This window comes from Penicillium angulare, assembly GCF_028827245.1.
Source record: "Penicillium angulare strain IBT 27051 chromosome Unknown utg000004l_segment0_segment0, whole genome shotgun sequence".
NCBI classification, from domain to species: domain Eukaryota; kingdom Fungi; phylum Ascomycota; class Eurotiomycetes; order Eurotiales; family Aspergillaceae; genus Penicillium; species Penicillium angulare.
Window position 1 is genome coordinate 7,693,963 of NW_026623163.1, and position 23,143 is coordinate 7,717,105.

General features: G+C 45.8%; 8 protein-coding genes across 8 annotated transcripts; 5 read left to right on the plus strand and 3 right to left on the minus strand.

Annotated features, from left to right (window-relative positions):
• Positions 1 to 659: 659 nt before the first annotated feature.
• On the plus strand, positions 660 to 2,006 carry N7478_006788 (putative mitochondrial carrier protein; the record flags this gene model as incomplete). The annotated part of the gene is made up of 6 exons (XM_056923002.1): positions 660 to 773; positions 894 to 928; positions 998 to 1,071; positions 1,131 to 1,349; positions 1,403 to 1,749; positions 1,803 to 2,006. 6 exons carry the CDS (start codon positions 660 to 662, stop codon positions 2,004 to 2,006), a joined length of 993 nt encoding a protein of 330 aa, XP_056781039.1.
• A 617-nt stretch (positions 2,007 to 2,623) lies between these two features.
• N7478_006789 (putative pH signal transduction protein PalA) lies at positions 2,624 to 5,643 on the plus strand (the record flags this gene model as incomplete). Its single annotated transcript, XM_056923003.1, has 7 exons — positions 2,624 to 2,631; positions 2,705 to 2,942; positions 3,012 to 3,066; positions 3,166 to 4,060; positions 4,137 to 4,711; positions 4,780 to 5,182; positions 5,238 to 5,643. The coding sequence occupies 7 exons, from the start codon at positions 2,624 to 2,626 to the stop codon at positions 5,641 to 5,643; spliced, it is 2,580 nt and encodes an 859-aa protein (XP_056781040.1).
• A 705-nt stretch (positions 5,644 to 6,348) lies between these two features.
• Positions 6,349 to 7,269, plus strand: N7478_006790 (uncharacterized protein; the record flags this gene model as incomplete). The annotated part of the gene is made up of 1 exon (XM_056923004.1): positions 6,349 to 7,269. One exon carries the CDS (start codon positions 6,349 to 6,351, stop codon positions 7,267 to 7,269), a length of 921 nt encoding a protein of 306 aa, XP_056781041.1.
• Positions 7,270 to 9,705: 2,436 nt separating this feature from the next.
• On the plus strand, positions 9,706 to 12,007 carry N7478_006791 (transient receptor potential ion channel family protein; the record flags this gene model as incomplete). Its single annotated transcript, XM_056923005.1, has 2 exons — positions 9,706 to 10,084; positions 10,278 to 12,007. The coding sequence occupies 2 exons, from the start codon at positions 9,706 to 9,708 to the stop codon at positions 12,005 to 12,007; spliced, it is 2,109 nt and encodes a 702-aa protein (XP_056781042.1).
• A 759-nt stretch (positions 12,008 to 12,766) lies between these two features.
• Positions 12,767 to 14,056, minus strand: N7478_006792 (TRAM1-like protein; the record flags this gene model as incomplete). Its single annotated transcript, XM_056923006.1, has 2 exons — positions 12,767 to 13,129; positions 13,196 to 14,056. The coding sequence occupies 2 exons, from the start codon at positions 14,054 to 14,056 to the stop codon at positions 12,767 to 12,769; spliced, it is 1,224 nt and encodes a 407-aa protein (XP_056781043.1).
• Positions 14,057 to 15,151: 1,095 nt separating this feature from the next.
• Positions 15,152 to 15,457, minus strand: N7478_006793 (uncharacterized protein; the record flags this gene model as incomplete). Its single annotated transcript, XM_056923007.1, has 1 exon — positions 15,152 to 15,457. The coding sequence occupies one exon, from the start codon at positions 15,455 to 15,457 to the stop codon at positions 15,152 to 15,154; it is 306 nt and encodes a 101-aa protein (XP_056781044.1).
• A 1,858-nt stretch (positions 15,458 to 17,315) lies between these two features.
• Positions 17,316 to 21,240, plus strand: N7478_006794 (uncharacterized protein; the record flags this gene model as incomplete). Its single annotated transcript, XM_056923008.1, has 4 exons — positions 17,316 to 18,774; positions 18,965 to 19,389; positions 19,431 to 19,542; positions 19,586 to 21,240. The coding sequence occupies 4 exons, from the start codon at positions 17,316 to 17,318 to the stop codon at positions 21,238 to 21,240; spliced, it is 3,651 nt and encodes a 1,216-aa protein (XP_056781045.1).
• Positions 21,241 to 21,692: 452 nt separating this feature from the next.
• Positions 21,693 to 22,410, minus strand: N7478_006795 (Zn(II)2Cys6 transcription factor domain-containing protein; the record flags this gene model as incomplete). The annotated part of the gene is made up of 2 exons (XM_056923009.1): positions 21,693 to 21,916; positions 22,071 to 22,410. 2 exons carry the CDS (start codon positions 22,408 to 22,410, stop codon positions 21,693 to 21,695), a joined length of 564 nt encoding a protein of 187 aa, XP_056781046.1.
• Between the last annotated feature and the right edge of the window lie 733 nt (positions 22,411 to 23,143).

Below are 23,143 nucleotides of genomic sequence, written 5' to 3' on the forward strand. Positions count from 1 at the left end.
TTGCGACCGATACATCTTTCCTAAATAAATCATTCACGGCTTGACCTCTTTATACTTCATATTCTTGGATCTCCAGTTCATCGGGAAATATCCCCCAATCCGCCGTCTCCTCCAGACCCCCGCTGCTCTTCCCCGGTCGCCACTATCGCGGGGTGCTTTTCCGATCTTCCATTATCTTCGTCCGTCTTGGGCCTTAACCTCGGGCCACCACTGCTCGATACGATATAGACACCAGATAACCTTGTATATTAGATCCAGTTAGATTACCTTCGATTGTCGCAATCGAGGAAAGGGACAGGATCACAGGGACTTCCAGCCAATGGATAATTGTGGGACGCCAAACGGTTCTCTCGAGTATTGAGGAACCGCTTTGCGTTCCATAGGGTTCCCCAGCCTACCTACTGTCCTTGATTAGTCTCTATAACTCTCAGAGCTTCCTGCATGATCTGAATCTATAGTCATACTTGAATTCTGACTTGGAGAAGCCGATTCTTTCAGCCCAGTGAACACTTGAGCTCACCGGACTTGACAAGCCGATCATTGACCTTCCCTGTGAATAAAACTTTCTCGATGGAACCTTTTCAGTGATGCCGATCCCACTTCGACCTGAACATGCACCCTTTCCTTCTCCAAACTCAACTGCCAATACAACTGCCAACATGTCTTCCCGACGCTCCTGGTTCATGGATGAAGACACCCGAAACAGCCTTTTGAAGAGGTATCAGACACAAGTTGCCTCCGGGGCATCGACCATATGTGCCACCCTATCTTTGGTATGTTGGGTCTCGGTTCTTTTTAATTTTCTCGTCGCGTTTTGATTCTTCATCGTGATTCCCGCAAGGCAACAATCGAATTGAACACTGCATGGTTTCCTCAGAACTAATTGAAGTCAGACTCCCTTGGAGAATGTCAAAACCCGCATGCAAACGTGAGTACCGGTATTTGCGGGAAGTTCCAAACCCCGAAGTATATTGACTGACAATACGGGATCATTCAGACACAACTTCAAAAATGTCGGAGAATGTATGAAATACTTATGGCGTACCGAAGGTCCTCGGGGTTATGTGGCAGGTATGTGGCATGGCATTATCGTGGCTGCTCTAGTATTAAATGTTAATTCGGGCTGTTAGGTGCATTACCACCACTAATCAGCGTTACCGTTGTTCGAGTTGTCAATTTCACTGCCTATAACTGGACCAAGGTCAAGATTTCGGACCAGATGAAGCGTATGACGGGAACTTCACCATTGGAGGAATACTACAAACGAGGCAGCTTGCCGACTTTCAGCCAATTTTTGACATTCTCGCTGGCTGGTGGATTTGCGGGGCTCATTGCTTCGCCATTGGCTTGTATGTTGTCTTCCATTCTTCAATGCATGGGTGTGGCTAACCTTGACATGAAGGTCCCTTTGAGCTAGCAAAGAACGTCGTCCAGACTTCAGTTCTGGTCTCCAACCGTGATCAAGCGGCACCTGGTGCTGCTCATGATTCATCACTGCGACACAAACCTCGCCTGGGTACGATTGGAGCCATTCAACAAATCGTCCGGCGATATGGAGTTCGAGGCCTATACACAGGCTTCCGCCTCCATGTGATGCGTGATACCCTCGGATCGGGCTTTTATTTCAGCATCTATGAGCATGCGAAGCAGCTGGTGGCGTACCAAATGGGTCCACGCCAAAATGGTGATTCGCGTATGGGAGCTCCCCTAGTTGCCGGTGCTGTCTGCAGCACCATTCCTTGGTTTTTGGTAAGTGTTAAGTCGCCAATTTTCCTCACTTCAGAGACTAACAAACCCCATAGACATATCCCCTTGATACTCGAAAGACTCGTGCACAGAGTATTTTACTTGGCAAATCCAAGGAGGTCGGCGAGGCCTCTGTTGCAGCTGCAAAGTCGAGCATGTACAAGGGAATCTCAATCATCCTCCTCCGCACTAGCATCAACAACATGATCTTGCTGAGCCTTTATGAGACGATTATGGCCAAAATCCACAAACTCCCTTGAAGCTCTCACGCAAACCGTCTTTGATCTCTCTCTCTCTCTCTCTCTCTCTCCCCCCCCCCCCTCTCTCTCTCTTCATCATGATAACGTTAATTTGCATTTGCACACGTGCCTATTGTGATATTCTCAAATCACTAGGACCCTCTCAGCTGAGGATGGCCGGCCATTTCTCTTTTCTCGTTCTTGCATTCTGCCTATTCTGGAATGAGCTTCTTCACGTATGTAACATGAATAGGCTAAATCCTCATGATCAGCAAATATGAGAATGATGCTCGAATCTCACTATCCAGTCGCTGTATAGTAGTATGTCAATAGGGGCGGTGAATTGATTGTCATTCATAAGAAGGGTACCATCCATATATGTCGGAAATAGTAGGCCATATGAGAAATGTGGTGGGTTGTGTGAGAAGCTCTGAATCATAAAGGGGGTGAGAGATTAGATGAAACACTTAAGCTGTTATGTACTCAACACCCATGGACCTGAGCATCGAACAATTTGATGCCTCAGGCTTCGGACCCACGTCATCCCCGTTGCCCAGTGGGGTTTTTTGGGCGTCGGAGCAACCTCGTCAACAAACGTTCTTTCTTTTCTACCCCGCGCTGTAAATTACACTCCAACGATGGCATCGTAAGATCTCAACAATTCCATTATACCAAATCAAATCAGGACATCTCTGCTCACTGCCCGTTCGACTCCATAGCAATATCGTACAGCTCCCATTCCGGCGCTCCCACGCCGCCTCGTTGTCGGATGCAATCACGCAGTACATTTCCTCCAAATATGACCAACGACCGGATATGTTCGCAGAAGATCTGCTGAGCATTGATCGCTTACGCTCCGAAGCTGTTAATGTGCAGGAGCCACATTTTAGCGGTGTCATCCGCTTAATAATGTATGCAGCGCAGTTGAAATGGCTCGGCGGGAAGTTTCCAGTTGATGTGCGCGGTCCTCTTACTTCGTCAGATATTGTGTTTGCAGCTAGTGGTTGACAATTTACATCTTAATAGGTGGGTGTTGATTTCGCATGGTATCCGGCGTTCGGTTTCAATACTACAAGACCTGGTATGTACTCGGATAGGCCCTGGAGGCCGACCCGTGAATCAGCGAGAAGTGAGACCCATGAATGATGAAAGGATGTACTAATTGATTTTACTATCGCAGTTTCCCAGAATAACCTCCGTTTTGAACTGGCGAATGTTCTTTTTAACCTAGCGGCCCTGTACTCCCAACTTGCATATTCGGCGAACCGAACAACCGGAGATGGATTGAAACAAGCGTGCAATTACTCTTGCCAGGCGGCCGGTGTCTTGAATCATCTTCGTGTCGATATTCTCCCCGATCTCCGCACATCACCCCCGGAAGATATGGATGACATGACATTGCAGAGCTTGGAGCAGTTGCTACTCGCACAAGGCCAAGAATGTTTCTGGCAGAAAGCCGTGAAAGATGGACTTAAGGATGTCTCTATTGCGAGACTTGCGGCCAAGGTTTCTGATCTCTACGGAGATGCAGGTGACTTAGCCGTCAAGTCTAACGCTATTAGCACGGAATGGATTCATCATATGACCGCTAAAAACCATCATTTTGCTGCTGCTGCCCAGTTCCGCCAGTCTCTCGATTGTCTGGAGAAGCGGAAGTACGGCGAAGAAGTGGCGAGATTACGGGATGCCATCCATTGTGTCAATGAAGGTCTGAAGGAATCGCGATGGATCAACCGCACCGTGCTTGGAGATCTGAATGGACTTAAAAGCCGTGTACAGGAGGATCTGAAGCGGGCCGAAAAGGATAATGATCTTATTTATCTCAGTCCGGTTCCGCCCAAATCCGAACTCAGGTCTATCGATCGGGCGAGCATGGTTGCTGCTAAGGCACCTTCGCAAGTCACAGATGCTATTTCTATGCTGGGAGCTAATGGCCAGCTTGGCCAGCCGCTATTCGCCAAGCTGGTTCCTTATGCTGTGCATATTGCTGCCAGCATATACTCCGATCGCCGAGATCGACTGGTGAACGAAAGTCTTATTGGAGAATTAGAGTCTATGACCGACAAACTAAGGGAGTATGTATTGCCCAGGTCATGTTTTTGTTTCATACTTTCCCTTTTTGAAGAACTGGGGACTAATTTGAATATCTAGCTTATTATCTTCCCTGAACTTACCAGGCTCTCTGCAGGCTATGGAGAAGCCGCTGGGCCTTCCACCAACCCTTGTTTCCCATGCTGAAGAGATGCGCCAGCAAGATGGGTTAAATCGTCTCCGGCGTTCTGTCGAAGATACAGCGAAGGTGAAGGGATATGACAGGGCTATTTACCATGAAGGTTTCGAGCTCTTGGCCGCAGAAAAGGCCGAGGATGATGCTGCTCGTCGTAAGTATGGTACAGACCGGTGGAATCGTGAACTATCGGAGAAGGCTTCAGCCAAAATTTACAATACTTCCAAGGAGATCAACGGCTACTTCACATCTGCACAAAGCAGTGATGAGCTTGTCGATCGGAAGCTTCGAGATTCCGAGTCTGTGTTCCTAGTACTCACAGGAACGAACCGAGACCTAGAGTCTTATGTACCCAGCAGCCGCAGAGCTACCATACCTCCTGAGTTGGAACGAGAATCTATCAAATTGCGAAGCTGTTTGAGTGATGTGAGTCGGATGGAGAGTCGCCGGCGGCGACGGATTCAAGGCTTGAAAGACAAGGCCCGCGCTGATGATATCCGTGAGTATCTGATTCTCTCGCACTGGAAAATTAAAAATATGATTTCAAATTGCTGATCAAGTGAACAGACCCAGCTCTTTTAAATGAGACCGCTCGATTGGAGCGTGAGTTTCCCATGCAGGCTATCCAAGCAAGCCAGTTCGAGGATTTGTTTGAAGAGCATTTGAAGTACTACAACTCGGATCAAGAAATGCTTGCCCAGGAAGACAAGGATCAAGAACAACTCGCGAGACAAGTGCGCGAGACCAACCAAGCTTTTATCCGAGCACAGAAAGGCGATACCTCAACGAAGGAGCGGGAGACCGCCTTGCAGGACCTGGAGAACGGATATCTGAAGTACAAGGAGATTATCTCCAATCTCGAAGTCGGGCGCAAATTCTATAACGACCTAGCTAAAATCGTGAGTCGATTCCGCGACGATGCAAAAGCATTTGTACACCAGCGACGGATGGAGGCCAGTCAATTGGAATCGTAAGTTCTGCATTCCCTCCTTTACAATTAGCATATTATACTGACCCGACACCAGCGACATATCCAATGTCACCGCCATGTCATCTTTGCACATATCACAACCGCATTTGCGCCAACCTGCAGCTCAGCCTACGCACACACATCATACCCCCACATACGCGGCACAACCTCCACCCCAGCCGCCAGTCCAGCCGCCTCCACTGCATGCACCGCGACCTACAGAAACGGCAGCTCCGCTCACCGCACCCCAGCCAGTGCGTGCCGCGGTGCCTCCACCTGCTGGTACCACGCCTGGGATGTGGTCTCCTGATATGGGAATCCGATTCAACTCTGCCGGGGCACCGCCAGGAGCAACTCCAGTTACAGGGGCAGGAATGGCACCGGCACCGGTACCTGGGCCGGCTGGACGAGGAGGCCCAGCAGGAACCTGGGATCCTAGCCAGGGATTGCGGTTCTCCTAGTAGATAGAGTAGTGAAAGAGAGCGAGAGGGGAAGTGAAAGATACGGGGATATTCCCAGCACGAGGGAAATGACGACGATGATGCAATAGCACAAACTATTGCATACATTTGTGGATCTGCATATAAAGATGCTGTACAATAACTTGAAGCAAGGTGAAGCAAAATGCATATAGAAAATAGCGGCGAACGGCCCTTGGGTCGGCATGAGATGTGTCAAATACTAGCATTGGATTGAAGTCCACGGGTAGTGAAAGGCGATGACTACCACAAGTTACTCTTACCTCCAAGGTTCCAATGTCGTAATCTTTATTTATTTAGAAGTAGAATTGCGTTTTCAATGATAATATTAACTTCTGGGGCTCTTTGATTCGATAAAATTGAACATCTTGCGCTTTTAGTATGAAGTCGATCCATTTTATGGAAATATATCATTTTCAATCCATGTCGTACTAGTATTTCCTATTATTCATACCCACCTGGGCACACAATTTGACTGTGACAGAAAACTTGAAATAATATGGTATGTAATTCCTGGGCCTGTGAGTTGCTATATCCGGTTAGCTCCCCATTACCCTGTCTTGACATCTCCACCTTCATACTAAGCCTTGGCAAACAACTTTGCCGCCTTCATCAGTCGTGATTGCCTACTTTACCTGCCTGCCTTCTCATTTCTTTCTCACTTCTCACCCTACCTTCTCATCCGCCATGGACTTCTCGAACGTCCCTCAGTCTTCATCTCCTGAGCTCTCGTCCGTTGAATCCGAATCTGCGGATACTCTTGTGCAACTGGCGAAGGAAACGAAGCAACAGCCGTTCACCACTAATGGGAGCTTACAGAAGACTTTGGAACACCTTCAACGAGCGCTTCAGCAAGATCAAACTTCGGATCAGTACCTCGTTTTCACATCTGTCCCCCCCGCGCAACATTCTAAACTGAGTGATGATCGGTCGCGAACAAGCAAGTACAGCCGATTATCGTACAATGCAGAAACACGAATCTTGATTGCGAAAGTTATGCCAAATCCCGCACACGAACTTGCAATACGATTATTTGATGAGCTGATCTCTTTCGAACTACGTGCGATAAACGTCCGTCGTGAAGTAAAGCCTTTAGGTTCAACTACAGTTACGGTTGGAAATTGGAAAAAGGAGGCTGACTGCTGCTGGGCTCCAGATTTGACAAATCCAAGACGACTGAGTTTTGTGATGGAAGTCGGACTATCGGAGTCCGCGCGACGACTTGCTCTTGATGCACGAGGCTGGCTTGAGACCTATTCCTCATCTGTGAAACTTGTGGTTACGATCGGTATCAAACGCGAAACCCCTGAGATCGTCTTTCACCGGTGGGAACTTATTTCCCGAGAATATGGCGTCCAAACAAGATCATCCCCTCCTCAAGCGCATCGCACTGCATTCCTCAAATTATCTCGAACGAATAATGCAACGATTATTACTGGAGAGTCCTACCTGAATGGCACAATTACGGCAACTACACAGCTAGATCTATCCTTCGACAAGATTGTTAACCGTCCTCCTCATCAACCCTTGGAGAGAGATTTAGTAGTATCCGAGCAAGAGCTGAGAAGTTTTGCCGAGGATATCTGGATTGGGCAGGGTCTCCTTTAAGTCATCTCTCACGGAGTCTCACGGTCCGAAGTCACGGGTGGAAAGGGAGCCGTTTCTGGCGCTAGGGGCTGTCATTTTCGGCGTCTATTTCACAGGTCCTCATATTCTATGTGTAAAATGATTAACCCCCAATAGAGGAATACAGACAACCTTGGAATTAACATCATATATTAACTATATTAACTATATATTAAAGCCGATGACTTCCAAGGTTTGATCATGGCATCCACATCTGTGACAGTTTCACAGCTTCTCCACATGGGCCGAAGAATGTACGTGTAGCTAATTCATCTGGAGGGGTACAGTATAAGGATGAAACACCCCACATTCTTCTATTTAAAGCCGAGCTCAAGTTCAGTTACCATACAGTAACAAAGTAGGTCCAGTAATATCTTCATTGACGTTAAACAGTGGACAGACTGAACGCGATCACCGCTCAGACCATGCGTAATGCGCAAAGTGCCAAGCGCCAATAGAAAAATCAAACTAAACTCAAATTGTTCCCATCAATGATCCGATCATCAAAACAAATCCAAATAACACCGACGGCTGAAAGTGAATGATCAACCATCTACGAGGCTGTGCTGTACATATCCACTGCGTACTCCGTGTTGTCCTTGCCCTTTAATCCTCGTACATACCATGTCAATCACTACCTGCAACATAAGGAAGCGCAGGTTCAAGTTCATTAGTCCAGACCATGCGGATTCCACGGTTCGCCGAGGTTGGCCCCACCGTGACCGTGACCCGGCGCGACCAGGATTTCGTCCTTAAATGCATTACGCACTCGCCCCAGCAAGAGTGGGTGCTTCCGCACGTTCGCCTGACTTACTGCGTTCATGATACAGTAGTTGAGCGAGATGTACGCCATCAATGATGTATACCGCACTTTCATGAATACATGAATACATGAATAATGGACAACTTGAAATCTCTGCGTACATGATACATGGATACTGTAGGTAAAACTAGCGGTAGTATTTATTCATGGGATACATTCTCCTGGAGACATCCATTTGACTGAATTACATACCCAAAAGAGCAAAGAACCAGAACCCTGTGGATCAGATATGGATAATCCATCTAAAATCTAAAATGACATATCGACTGGCACGATACATGTACATATAAAATCTCTCAGCCAACAGCACCGACGTCAGTAATTATCCTCCTACTGTAAGATCCAGCAGTTTCCCTCATCCCCTATTCACTATGGGGACGACGCATCATCGGCGCCACTTTTCGCAGGGTCTTCCCGTCTGAACGACGCGTTGGGCCCAGTTTTCGATCGCCCCTACGTGATAAGGAGCCAGTGAGACGCTTCTGTCTTGAGAAGGGTGGGGCTTAACAATGAAATTAAAATTGGACTGTTCTGTTCCAGCCCAATGGACGGTATTCATTTCATTTCATTTCAGTTTTTTTTGCGTTTCCGGGGCTGGGAGAGTGCACATGTGGGGAGTTGGTTCCCCTTGTTGTCTTACTACTCGCTGCGCTGCAAGGAAGTGATCATACTAGTATTTTATCATTGTATTATGTGCATACTGGATATGTACTCCGTGCTCTACCTAAACTGTATGTTGGGCAGGGTCACGGTGAGCATATAATGTATAATGTAGAGGGTGACAGGGCAGGGCGTATCGATGTATTTTCTGTACTCTGGTGACTTCATGGGGCGAATTCCTTTGGTGGAGTCTGAGTCTACCATTATACTGATGATCCCGGATCATCGGAGATCAACAGGAGGGTAGAATCAGTACTGTGCTTGGGTACATAAAGGAATCCTGGAAAGACTGGAAGGAAAGAGGCTGGATAGAAGCTGGATATCCTGTATACGCAGACTGAAGTCATCGGACATAATTACTTAGGCTAGTCCAGTGCCACTGTAGGATATTATGGCTTCTTCGGCTGTTCTAACACAAGAATAAGAATACAATGTAACAGTGTTAAGCCATGGTACCGCCAGTGTAAAACGGGTGTAATTTCAGTTGGACACAGTCATTTTGGATCCACTTGATCACGCTATTTATACTTTGAATAGGATAATGCAGCGAAACAGAAGCCATATATGTCCAGAGTCATCCACTTTGATCCACCTTTCAAAGGTGGCTGAGTTCTTTTTTTAATTCTCTGTCTCAGTCTTTCTGTTGTAATCCGTATTAAAATTGTAATTGTTATTCATTATTCGTCTGCCTTGGTTTCTGGCCCTTTCGAACCTTTTACCCCTGCTTTTCCTCCCATTGAAATCCTGCTAAGCGCTGTCACAAACTCAACTCTCCCCTGGGGCTTAAGCATGGGGTTCACTTTGACCGTCGACCTTGCACAATAAGACTTTCCATCTCTCTCTCTTTTCATTCTTTTGTTCTTTGATTCCTTCCCACCCCAGTCCACTCGTTAATTTCCCGGATTTCTCAGGGAGAAATCTCCAACCAAAAGATCATGAAGTTCCCCTCCTGGACCGCCGGGCTGGTCGGGGCTGCTCTCTTATCCCCAGTCGTCCACGCGATCGATGTCTTGAAGGCCACATCCTTAACACCATGCTCTGATGATAATGTTGTCGGCGTCAACTTTTTCGAACTCGTCTTTACGCCCGGAAATTCAAGTGCTTTAGTTGAGTTCGAAGGAACAATCGAATACCAGGGTAAAATTAAGATCGAGGTCGAGCTGCTGGTTTACGGTTACAGCGCCATTAAGAAGGAGCTCGACCCATGTACCTTATCCTCAAGTGGATTGGGATTATGTCCCATCGAACAAGCAAAAATGACCATTCCACGAAGTGACATTACCGTTGCTAAATCGTTTCTTAGCGATATTCCCAGTGAGTCTTGTTCCCGCTGTTCCGGCCCATCCGCACCCCCTCCGCAAAGGAAAAAAAAAATGAAGAGAGCAATAGAAAGAGGGGAGAGGGAAAGACGATAAGGAAGAGAAGAATGTGGAGGGGAAAGGAATGGGACATTCTGAATAAAAAAGAGCGCACTCGGTTTTCTAACATGATACGTTCATCTGTATAGGTATTGCGTATACCGTCCCCGATCTCGATGCTATCGTGCAACTCACCTTTAAAAATTACACCTCCGGCGAAACAATTACTTGCATTGAAACGCGAATCTCGAATGATAAAACAGTCGACCAAATCGCTGTCTCATGGATCGTCGCAGTCGTCACGGGGCTGGGCCTCATCACAACAGTGGTTATCTCGATTTTGGGTCATACTCTCGTCGCTACTCACCTCAACTTCCGTACCATGCTGTTCCTAGGATTCATGCAGAGCCAGGCTATCGCGGGTATGGCTGCCGTCGAATTTCCCCCGATTGTCCAATCGTGGACCCAAACATTCCAATGGACCCTGGGTATTTTACACACCTCCGCCTTGCAGTCGATCGCAACATGGTTTCAGCGTGCCACCGGTGGCTCGCCCGCCGATCTCTTGGGCTTGTTGGACGATGAATCAGTTTTTCTGGCGAAGCGATCGGAAACCACCACGGTCGACGGAACAGAACAAACCGTGCGCGGTATCGAGCGTGTTGGATTCAGGGCGGATATCGAATCGTCGAACATTTTTATGACCGGATATCTGTTCTTCTACTTTGTCGCAGTTTTGATCATCCTGGCTATCCTTTTCCTGCGAGCCGTCCTCCCACCTCTCTCCCGCAAGTTCAACAACCCCCGTTTGGCACAGGCTGCCAATGCCACCTCGGAATGGCAGACTTTCATGCGCGGAAGTCTCTACAGAGTTGTGTCGCTGGGATACCCTCAGATGTGTGTGATTTGCATGTGGGAGCTTATTCAGAGAGATTCTCCCGCCGAGATTGTCCTCGCCATTTCCATGTGGTTGATCATGAGTCTTGTCTTGCTTTACGCTGGATTCCGCGTCTTCCAGCGTGCCAAGGCATCTAAGGCTTTGAATGAACACCCAGCCTACACACTTTACTCAGACCCCGTTACTCTCACCAAATGGGGTTTCTTGTATATCAACTACCGCGCTCAGGCATACTACTTCATTATCCCTGTTCTAGCCTCAATTGTCATCAGAGGTATGGTGACTGCCTTCTGCCAAGCCGCTTGGATCCCGCAGTCCATCATTCTTCTGGTTCTCGAAGCCGCCGTCATGGTAATCACCATCGTCGTCCGACCATACATGGACCGAGCTGCCAACGGCTTCGCCATCACCGCGACCGTGCTCAACTTCCTCAACGCACTCTTCATGCTCATCTTCTCTAACGTCTTCAACCAACCACAAATGATGACCAGCATCCTGGGCGTAATCTGGTTCCTCTTCAACGCAGTCTTCACCTTGGCGCTCCTCATCTGGCTCTTCATCGGATTCTACTACGCCTTCACCCTCAAAGAGCCCGATGGAAAATACAAACGCCTCTCCGAGAACCGCGAGTCCTTCCGCATGTCCGGCGTCGAAAACAGAATGACAACCGAGCTTCTTCCTCTCGAGAAGACAGCCCGCGGTGATGGAACAGACAGCCGTCTCGGATCTCGCTGGAACGTCGATGAAACCGGCCATGCCGAGTCAAATCACGATCTCAACATGTCCCTCAGTCACCAGGGATCCCGATATAATCTCGATGACCGATCACCAACTCACACCAATGAAAAGATTGGCGGACTCCCTAGATCGCCTGTCCAAGATGTATTGGAACCTACTCTCCCTTTGATCCCCACCAGTTCAGATAACTCTGGAAGGCGATCGCCTCTCTCGCCGGCTTTTAGCCATCCATCAAGGCGATAATGAACCCGCTTTCCAACGTTCCTTCCTTTTTTTTTTAAGACATTTCTCATATCCACAACACAATTTCATTCTCCTTCTCCTTCTCAGTCACCTTCTCATTCTCACAATTTTCTTTTCATGTGACGTTGTTTACCAACTTTTTGTCCATCACATTTCCCATTTCCTTACCTTGTGTACATTTTTGAGGGGCTGGCGTGGCTTTTGTACATTGCAAACCTGGCGTTTGGTCATACTCGGTTGTTCTTAGTGTGTAAATAATGAACTCACTTTGAAAATGTTTAAAAGATATTCAAGACTCAATCGTGCTCTCTTTCCTAAACTAGAATAGTATTCGAATTCGGTTTCAAATGTACTAAGACATTTGAAGCTAAATCCGACTATAAGTATCTATCTAGCTACCTAGCTCAAGCAGTAAAGCTTTCGTTTCTCAATCAGGTTGAAATTAACTCGGGCATTTCCCCATTATTCATTAAATTAATAGACTTCAATAAACCACTATGATACATGAATGCACGGCCATATCACCAATTAAACGTGGTAGATCATAATCACCAATAATAAACCTCATCCCGTATATGCAAAGAGACCAGAGACCATCAAGAATAATCCGATCATCTGTGAAATCCGAAAGGCCAAACTTGGAATAAATCCAGCTTCCCCATTCACCTCACCCTTTGTAAAATCATGATATCGGAACTTGAAATGGCTTTAACCACTCCAATACCATAATCATGAAAATGCAACATCTACAACTTGCAATCACTCCTTCTCAGTCTCGATCTGCTCCGGCTCCAGCTCCTCCTCAGAGTCATCAGACCGATCATCCTTCTTCTCACCATAAGCCAAGAACTTCCACGAGCTGCGTCCAAGACAATATAACCAGAAGAGATTGAGACCCTGAAGCATAGCCAGGAGCGAGAAAGTGATAATACACGAGATCCAGCACTTATACTGCTGAGTCTCCCAATTAAGTTCATAAGGACCCACGGTCCTGAACTCCGTAAGGATAGAGTACATAACGCGCAGATTGATATAATGGCGTAGATAGACCCAAGCGAAGACATTGATGGTGAGAGCGGGAATAATCAAATCCGAACCGGTATAATGGAAGGATTTCGAGATCTGAATAGTTAACCATAAGCAAAGGTCCCATAGAGAACTCGGACAAAGAGGAAGTAACAAACTCACAGCCAAAAAGAAATCACTAATATCGTGAGTAATATAAATCACAATACCCATATAAGTAAAATGAAACCGATAACTCAACACAATCAACGCAAGCGTAACGATATGATGCCCAACCAGTTCCTTAAAATCCTTCCTCTTCTCCTCCTGTCCCAAAATCATGACAATAGCCTGCTGAGCCCAATAAGCCGCCTCAAAAAGATAATAAAACTTAAACGCAGCCTCATGCGTCCTATGCGGGAACCCCTCATACATAGCAGTTGTATTAAAATACCAAACCGGCGACCTAGACATAACATATACACCCGCCGCACCGGTAACCGCAAAGTAAATAACCGTGTACATCTGTTCCATGAAGCGGGCCTGCTTGCGCTCCGACTTGATGTATGCTTTTGCGAGTGGGAAGAGGAGCTCTTGCATGATGAATTCGCGGGTGAATGTTAGGATTAGGGTGTAGAATGAGACGAAGGCGATGTCCCAGAGTCCCTTGCCATATTGGATGGGGGTTGAGGGGTTTGTTTGTGGTTGTTCGTAGGAGAGGAAGATGAATCGGTGGAGGATGTTGGTCTGGGTTGGGTTAAGGGCGTATATGGACCCGATTGTTAGGATGAGGATCAAGGGGATGAACCACGTATGCGATGTTGCGAAGTTCTTGGGTTGAGGTTGAGGTTGCGATTGCGATCGTGGAGCAGAGCCGGAGCGCTGTATTTTTCCATGTGCATTTGCATTTGCATTTCCGTTTGTCTTCGCAGTTTTATTTCCATTCCCATTGACGTGCCCATTAGTGTATCCATTGCTCTCTTTCTGAGGTTTCACACGTTGACGCGACGCGCCATTAGCGGAGTATGCGGAAGTGGCCATCATTGATTTTCCCCTGAACTTTTTTTAGACTCAACCGAGGTACCTTTTCTGCCCTCCTTCCAAGGTTGCTTGGGTGTGTATCGTATTGTGGAAGTTGTAGGAGATAGGTGTCCAGATGATTTATTTACTTTATTTTCCGCTCACTCCTTTTTCTTCCAAATGTTGAGCTGACACTTTTGGAGTAATGCAGATCCGATTTTTCCCCATTGAGGTTAGATTGAGGGTCGGGAATCACAGATGCCGCGGACTCCGTGTCCGTTATTTAGTTGATCCACATCGGAGGAATACGAATACTTGGCAGGCTTGTTCTGATTATTTGTTAATTTTAATTTTAACTTGGCTATCGAGTCAGGCTCGAGTCTTACAGAGACACGATCGTACGCGTTTCCTTTCCTTTCTTTGCGGGTTGTAGTTATGCATGTGTCTGCATGTGTCTGCATTGCTAGTTCATTCTTTGTTTAATGTGCGTGTTTCATTCAAGGCTTTACATAGAGACTCATTGGAGCCATAGGATATGATAAGAATCTTGAAAATTACTGAATAAGGATTGTGAAGCATGCATACTCTATTACCAGTTGTTTAAGCGTTTCTATGTAAGTTCCAAACTAAAGTGGATAAAAGATTGTACCTGGGAAAGTTCATCTTTTTAGACCAAACAAGATATGATATTACGGCTGATATAACTATTCTCGGATGCACTTTATTTTCCAAGGTATCTCCTATACAGGAGTTTGCCGTTGAAAGTCGCATGGTGGATTTCCGAGATATTCTTCGATGGATGGTTGACGATCACAATGCTGCGCACGATGCTGATGTTCTCTGGCTGAATACCGAGGCCCTTTAAATATCCCCTCTTTTGCTAAGACTTCTTAATACAGAGACCCCCCCCCCCCAAGCTCCGGGCCCGACTATAGTTAGGGTAGTCTATATCACCGGGATGGGGATTACTACTAAAATATTTCCAGAAGTATAATAGAACGGTTTACTTAAGTACTCTTGTATATTTACAGTTTTAAACTCAGTCTTTAACCAAATTATTCTGATTTGATACAGCTCGAAATTGAAAGACGCAAAAAAAGTATCAAATAGAGATTTCAGCTACAAAATATTGCTTTCGAGTGTTGTAACCAAGTTCCACCCTAAACCCTGAATAGACCCGACTGAGAATTTAAAAGATTCTGTACCAGGGCTTCGAATACAGATATCACCTCCAGGGGTGCCAATAGGAATAACCCATTCCTGTCCGTCGCATTCTCTCTGAGAATATACGATCACTCTAGCATTGTCGAGGTAGGTGACACGAACAGAATTAATACCGCTTTGTGTAATACAGCCATCAGTACCGAAGGTACCTGAATCAACTGTAATCAATTCCTCACAATTTGAATCAGCATACAGCTCCATGCTGTAGGAGGAAGCGGTGGTAGTAAAAACGTGCTCCAAGAGCAAGTAGGCGAAGAAGGGTATTCGATCGAACGGAAAACATAATATATATATTTTCGAGCAACGACTGTTGGGATTGGGCTGGTTTTGATATATTATTAAATTGTGATCAACAAAATCGTGGTATATACTCCTCTATACTATATAACAGTGGCATCTGATACAATAGATATTGTTATTGGTTTTTGCAACTTACTTATTATCAGGTATGACAGTACTGAATTGAGAGCGTATTAGAGAAAGAATTGGGCGATGATAGAGCAGTGTCTTTATTTTTGTAGGTTGCAGCAGATCTTATAAGTTTATTCCTTAGTCTATTACCTATCAGCTTTAGCTATAAGCCTTGCATAGCAACTTTGACCCTAGATTGCTCGATCGAGTCAGAAGGAATACCAAGATATTTAGGTCACATAATATTCCAATAGTCCCACAGCTTGAGCTATAAGCCTTACATAACTTAGCATTTAAAGAACCTCATCGGAGAATCGTAATATTAAAACATCATGCTCCATGTATAGAGCGGTGCCAGCATCCAAGACATACTGAGAGTGAGGTCGCAACGGATTTGCTACAGATTTGCGGGGGCAGGTATGCTGGGATAGTGCGAATGTTATAGCGTGGGCTTCGGGACATACCCATTTCAATTATTATTTTACAGATGGTGGGAAGTTTATCTTGGGCAATCAGAAGGGGCATCACTTATTTCTGACAGAGGGTTTAAGGCGGATCGAGTCTTTATTTTTGGACAAAATTCGAGTACTTCATTGGCTTGATCTCAATCTACTTCGATTAAATGTGAGTTTACGTATATTGTATAGTTCATGCAAGCTGATTGATTTTTATTTGTCAATTATGCGAACAAAGGCGGGTGCGAGATGCTCTTTGTGAAATAAAGTGTAGTATGCTTTATTATTATATTCTCGATTATGCAGGTCTGAAATTCAAACCTGGGACTTATCGCTGATGATTTATTTTACATTCTAACGTTTTCCACATTGTATCTTGGTTTATGCTTTTTTGATCCAAGATTTGTATTCACATTAAAATAGGTACTGCAATGCTACTTTGTATTGGTTTGTCAGTAAACAAGAGAGCATTCATTGCCCGTTTCAGTCTAAGAGGGGTAAGTATTGTAACAAAGGTGGTTAAAAGAAAATACATTGATAAGACTCAAGGTTATATCTTTATTACTCCAAGATGTTACTTCTCATCGGTAGGTCTGATCCGAGGCTCCTCCCTTAGCCGTGATAGGTCTCTACAATTTTAACTACACTTCAACTACTCCGAGTCTTACCAGCTTCTACAAAAGCATTACAACGATAAATTCAAGGGAAGATTTATTGAATAAAGGTCATAATAACCCGATCACAGGCGTAGAGTAGAAAAACAATAAATCTTTGATAATTGGAATAAAGAGAACTAGGGTTCCAAAGACGCCGACTGCCTTCTGCAGGACAAAGCCTGTGGCCATGATCCATCTTTTATAATCAAAACAGCCCACCCACCCAGGAACACTTCCATGGTTCTCTTTATGTGAGACGAAGTTTTGCTGCATTTGAAATGCGGCCCTTTCAATCTACATTCTTTCACCTGTGTATTTTTCTCTTTCAAAAATGTGAATGATTCAAACTATAATCCATCGAGTCTACATCATCATTCTATATATAAATGGCTCCATTTCTTATGTAACAAAGGAGCCTCGAGGTTAAAACATCGAAAAAGCCCTCGCGAAATAAGATATCTACAAATCTTTTAAACATTTTTAATTTCAACCTTCGAATTTCTCTACTTTCATTGTACAGAGGTACTGTCCTTCAATATGCCTCCGGCTAAGAAAAAGGCAAAGTTAGATCCCAAAAGGGATGGATTGGCAAGTCCCAAAGGCGGGAAAAAAGGGGGATGGGGAAAAAAAAAGGAGACTGAAGTCAATTATAAAGGTCCTATGGAAATCGACCCCAGAGGACTTGAAGAAGTCTACAAGAATTTTGCTATCGAGGGACATGACAAGAATCTCAGAAAAGCCCAGACAAAACTACGCCACTACGTTCGCGATGTCTACAAAAAGTACGTTACTAGACCGATGAAATTCAGCTCACCAAGAAATCGAGCAAACCTTCGACGATTAGTTGTAGAAAAGCTACGCGAGGCGCCAGATTGGGTCCAGAAAAGATATGACCAAGAGAAGACGATCGAGGGGAAAAATGTCCTGCGTCAAACTCTGTACAGAATTGCTCAGTTCAAACATCAGCACTGGGACCATGAAGATGAGCTTGAAAAAACACCGAGAACCAAACGTTTTGCGTCGGAAGCACCAGAGACACCAACTTCTTTAGATCGAGAATTTTTAGACGACGGGTCAGCACCAGCAGACGACGATGACGTGGAGGAGGAGAGAAATTACAAACCCTCTCATCGGGCGTCTTATAGGTCCCCTTCTGATAGATCGCTATCGCCATCGCCATCGCCATCAGCCGGAACTGGCCGTAACACAAGTGTTACTGACGATGATGAACCTGAAGTTCCACGTAGTCCTGGAAGCGAGTCCACAACAAGCTCTGAGGGTAGTTGTAACACGGGATCGAAAGGGGATTTAACAGACGATTCTGAGCGAGAGTATCCAGAAAAAGACGGTTCAGAAATAGAGGACTCTGAGCGAGAGAATCCAGAAAGAGACGGTTCTGAAACAGATGACGCTGGGCGAGAGGATCCAGAAAACGGTTCTGAAACAGAGGATTATCCGGATAATGGATATGAGAGCGACGATGAGCCCTCAGATGAATCTGAAGACGATAGCCCAAAGAATCGACCGCGTGACAAACGACCAATCTTTGATCATAACCGGCCTTCAATGACCCCAAATGCCGATCTCGACATCATTCGAGCCTCGCACCCACGAAGACCAATTTCAATTAGACTCAATGATCTTCTGCCCGATCCAAATAATCCAGAACATCAAAGTAGTGATGGTGATTGGGTTGATATATCTAAAATAGACCTCAACGCATTCAAACGACGATTGGAAGAAGAGGATGATATGTATTTTCCAGAAGAGGACGAGATCTGGTGTAGCTCTACCGCATTGAAAGACATCAATATTACCAAAATTGAAGACCCACAAGAGCATGAAAGTAGAGTTACCAATATATCTAAGTTCACGGCAATCAAGCGCTCCATTGAGGCGCACTATCATAGTATGCGCGAACAGTTGCCTGAGGCAGACGTATCGGAGCTCCGCCGACCTGATTTGACAATTATTATCCGACAGAAAAATGCCCAAGGTGAGCGAATCTGTTCTTCATGGCACCATTTACCTGGGATCTATGCTGACGAAGTGTCTTGTTTAAGGTGGTTTACCAGATCGATCAAAGCAGCCTCATCTGTCTCCTTCCCCGTCTTCTTGGAATAGTCGTTTCAAACGTTCCCCATCTGGAGAAAGCAGTACTCCGAAAGCAACTTTGACCGAACCAGGACTGCGTAAGCCTCTAACGCTATCGGAAAATGGGAGTTCTGATGAGGAACCTGATCACGAGACCGACCCTGACACCAGCTCCAACGATGGATCAAAGCCCGAACACTCAGGGCTCAAATCAGAGGCAGAGGACTCACAGTCAGAAGATTCACAGCCAGGCTCAGACTCAGATGATCCAAGCTCAGACCCAGAGGTAGAAAAACTCCCGGACATAAGCTCAGTCAGAAGCTCAGACCTAGACTCCGACCTAGACTCAGAGCCAGAGGATCCAAGCCCAAACTCAGAGGTACAAAAAGACTTGGACACAAGCTCTAACACAAGCTCAGCCGGAAGCTCAGACATAAACTCAGAGCCAGGGGATCCAAACTCAGATCTAGACTCAGATCTAGGCTCAGAGCCAGAGGATCTAAACTCAGAACTAGAGGTAGGAAATGACTTGGACACAAGCTCTGACATAAGCTCAAGAAGAAGTTCCGACCTAGGCTCAGAGTTAGAGCCACAGGTAGAAAAAGACTCAGACAAGAGCTCAAGAAGAAGCTCAAGAAGAAGTTCAGACACAAGCTCAAGAAGAAGTTCGGTCAGAAGCCCAGACGGAAGCTCCGATCTAGGCTCAGACTTAGAGTCAGAGGTAGAGGAAGACTCAGACAAGAGCTCAGAACTCAGCGGCGATGAGCATACCCACTCACCGAAAAATAGTCCAATACAAGAACGTAATGGTGAATGGGTAGATGGTAGTAAATCAGAGTCAGAGACAGAGTCAGAGTCAGAACCCTATTGGCAGAAGGGGCTTATTCCAGGACCACAACCAGCGTTAAATAATGAATTGTCTGATATTGAAACAGATGATGGTGACAGAGAGGGTTCCGACGAGGCTAGAACCCCCCAGACGGATAGGTTAGGCAGTATGTCTGATACTGATAATGATAATGACCCTGGTTCTGATAGTAAATCAGAGTATAGTGACGAGGAAGACCACGAGAAAACCGGGCCAGATAATGAGAAAGAGAACAGTCAAGGCACAAAACGAAAACTTTATGGCTCAGAAATCCACGATGCGCTACAAAATCGAGACGGATTACTGTCTGGAGACGAGTATGAGCTCGACACGTCAGTGGACTGGGGCAAAATGGAAGCTTCCCCCAAAGACACTCACCTAGACAAGCGCCGGAGACTACAGAAAAAACAGCTCCATGATATAATTGATAATGAAGCAACTTTTATGCCGACTCTGTTTCAACATGAAAACCCTGAGCCACTCGAAGGACATAATTTTCCTGACTGGACTCGTCCTGAGGGCTTCTCTCCTAATAATACTGCCAATCCAAGCCCAACAAGCGGCAAGCCTGCCAATCTTAGAGCTGTCGATGTGACTCATGTCGGCAAAGTCCAGACACATTTACCTCAAGGACGACTAGATAAGATTCTTCATAGGCATACACTTCGGTCCCGCAGGGATGAAACGACGGAAAAGGAAGAGGAGGGAACAGAGGAGATCAGACAGTTGCAAAAACAGCAAAATTGGGAAGATAAACTGGCATTTGAAATCTTTCAGGAATTGGAAAACTTGTTAAAACATATCGACAGCGTTGAATCAGAGATTAAAGACCACACGCAATCAGATACGGATGAAGCGAGAGACTCGTTAGAAACACTGGAAACAGAGCTCGGTACAATCCAAGACAGCTGGAGGGCAACAGAGAATAAACTATATGAGCAACTGGAGGCTATCCGGCGAACAGATGATCAGATTAGGGAGAAGGGAATGAACCCTGACAAGGACCTCGAGGTAGAGAAGGAAGAAACAGAGGACGAAAGTGAGGACGGTGAAGATGATCAAGATCAAGATACTTCAGACGGCGATACCAAAAGCTCGAAAAGCTCAGACAGCGGCTCATCAGACAGCAGCTCATCAGACGGCAGCTCATCAGACGGCAGCTCATCAGACGGCAGCTCATCAGACGGCAGCTCATCAGACGGCAGCTCATCTAACGACAGCTCATCAGACGACAGCTCATCAGACGACAGCTCATTAGACGACAGATCATCAGACGACAGATCATCAGACGGCGAATCATCAGACGATGATTTTCAGACATCGCTACATAAGCGCCGTCGATCGGAATCTGACAGTGACTCATCAGACGATAAGTCTAAGGCATCTATGTCTAAATGCCGTCGATTGGGATCAGACCATGGCTCATCGGATAGCGGCTCATTAGGTGGCGGCTCGTCAGATGGTGAAACCTCAGATGGCTGCTCATCAGAAGATGAGTAAGGCATCTCCATCTAAGCGTCGTCGATTGGAATCAGACAGTTATTCGGGGCCTTATGTTGTTAGGGGTCCCAGATAGCCCACATCATAGCTTTTCGAACAGCAGCTTATCGGACAGTGAGAGTGAGCTGCCTCAATATAAGAGCCCTTAAATGGAGGATGGCCATTGGAAGTTTATCAGCTAACTCCTCGACGATCCGTATTCCTCATTCGGCCTTCGTTTCAAGGAAAGCGGCCCAAGCAGAAGGGCTTTCACAAAGGCATGGGAGACAGAAGGAATACCTGGGAATTTTGGCTTAGCGTTTATTATCTTGTTCATTTATTTGCAATTTTTCATTTCATAGAGTTACTTTCTACTTTTTGTTTGCTATTGAACAAGATATTTGGGCATTATCTGAATATTATTTGATTTCTTCATAAAACCTTCCTGAGAGTAATACCCCAATAATCGAGATCTAAGCTATGAGAGCTGATCTACTTGAAATGTTGCCTATATATCCCGTATCCAGCGCCTGCACTTCGCTATATAACAGTCTTTCTCCATTTCTCATGTTTTCCGTTGACGCAGGCAGCTCGAAATGTTTGTTAATATCGATATAGTCTTGCGGGTCCTGCCCGGTGGGTACATTAAGGATATTAACTGTTGCTCGTGCAGCAACGTCTTGGTTTAAGGATGAAACTGTATCAAGGTTAGTGAAATCATCCCATCCTCTTCAAATCTTTCGTACATCATGCCAAGAACTTATAGATTTATGGCCATTTACAAGAACACGAAAAAGAATGATACAAACAACATAGAGTGAAAAGAAGCCTGACACTTGATAAATTCGTACCTTGAGTGAAGCTTTTCTCGAGAAGAAGAACCGGCTGGCCTTGTTTATCTCCATCATCCCTTTCCTCGCCCTTGCCTCGAAGATCCCACCTTCGCTTTGAATGGGGTGGTATAGACTCTTTGACTGGTTTCTCGGCGCCATTAAAGCGCCCTCTAGAAGCAATACCGGCACCCCATCGTAGTCTTATTTCGTATCCTTCGCAAGTGATGCCCCGCTTGGAGCATTGCTGACAGGAAGGTCTCATTTCGTCACATTGTATTCGCTTCCGCTTGCATGTCCAACAACCTTTATGAGACCGATGGCGATGACTCAGAGAGTCCTTTCTTTTGTCTGACGGCATGATGATAGATAAGAAGGAAGAAGGAAAAAGCAAAATATGAAGCAAGAAAAGAATTGCACCCCAGGGCCCTCTTTCGAGATCATATATGGTGGTGTCCCTATGGTTGAACGGGCTCTGATTGGCTAGACAATCTACTCACTCGAAATAAAATAGCGCGCTCTAATCCTGTATAGGGAGGTGCTTTCTAGTCTACATAATAAAGATCGAGCATATATTTGGTCCTCAAATTCCCTCGCAATCAGCCCGTATTTTGCTCATGTTGGACACCTTGCCAGGTGCTACTCTACCCCGTTAAACTATATACTCGGTCTCTACGGAAGATCCCGAGCTCGGCACAGGGAAGAAGCGTGTCCGTTTTAGGAAAGTACAACCAGGCGTTATCGGCCACCAGTCGGTCCCACATCGCCCATGATATCGGCTTCGTATCATTTGCTCGGCCCTGTTGTTACCCTTAGTGACATCGGCAAATTGGGTAAATTCAATCTTCAGAAGAAGTCTAGGTCACTACCCGCCTAAACCAACGGGTAGTCCTTCTCATTATATCAATCGCGTGGGGAACTCGCCACCTAACATCCCCCCGACACTGGACCAACGATGCAATGGTGTGTCATAAAATCGGCTCGGAGAGTCACCATGCTCCACGATCCTAAATTTTCCATGCTAGAGATTCAAGCTATACGATGATCGCCATGTCCGAATGATTTCATGTTCGAAAATGTCGCCAACAGGCCGC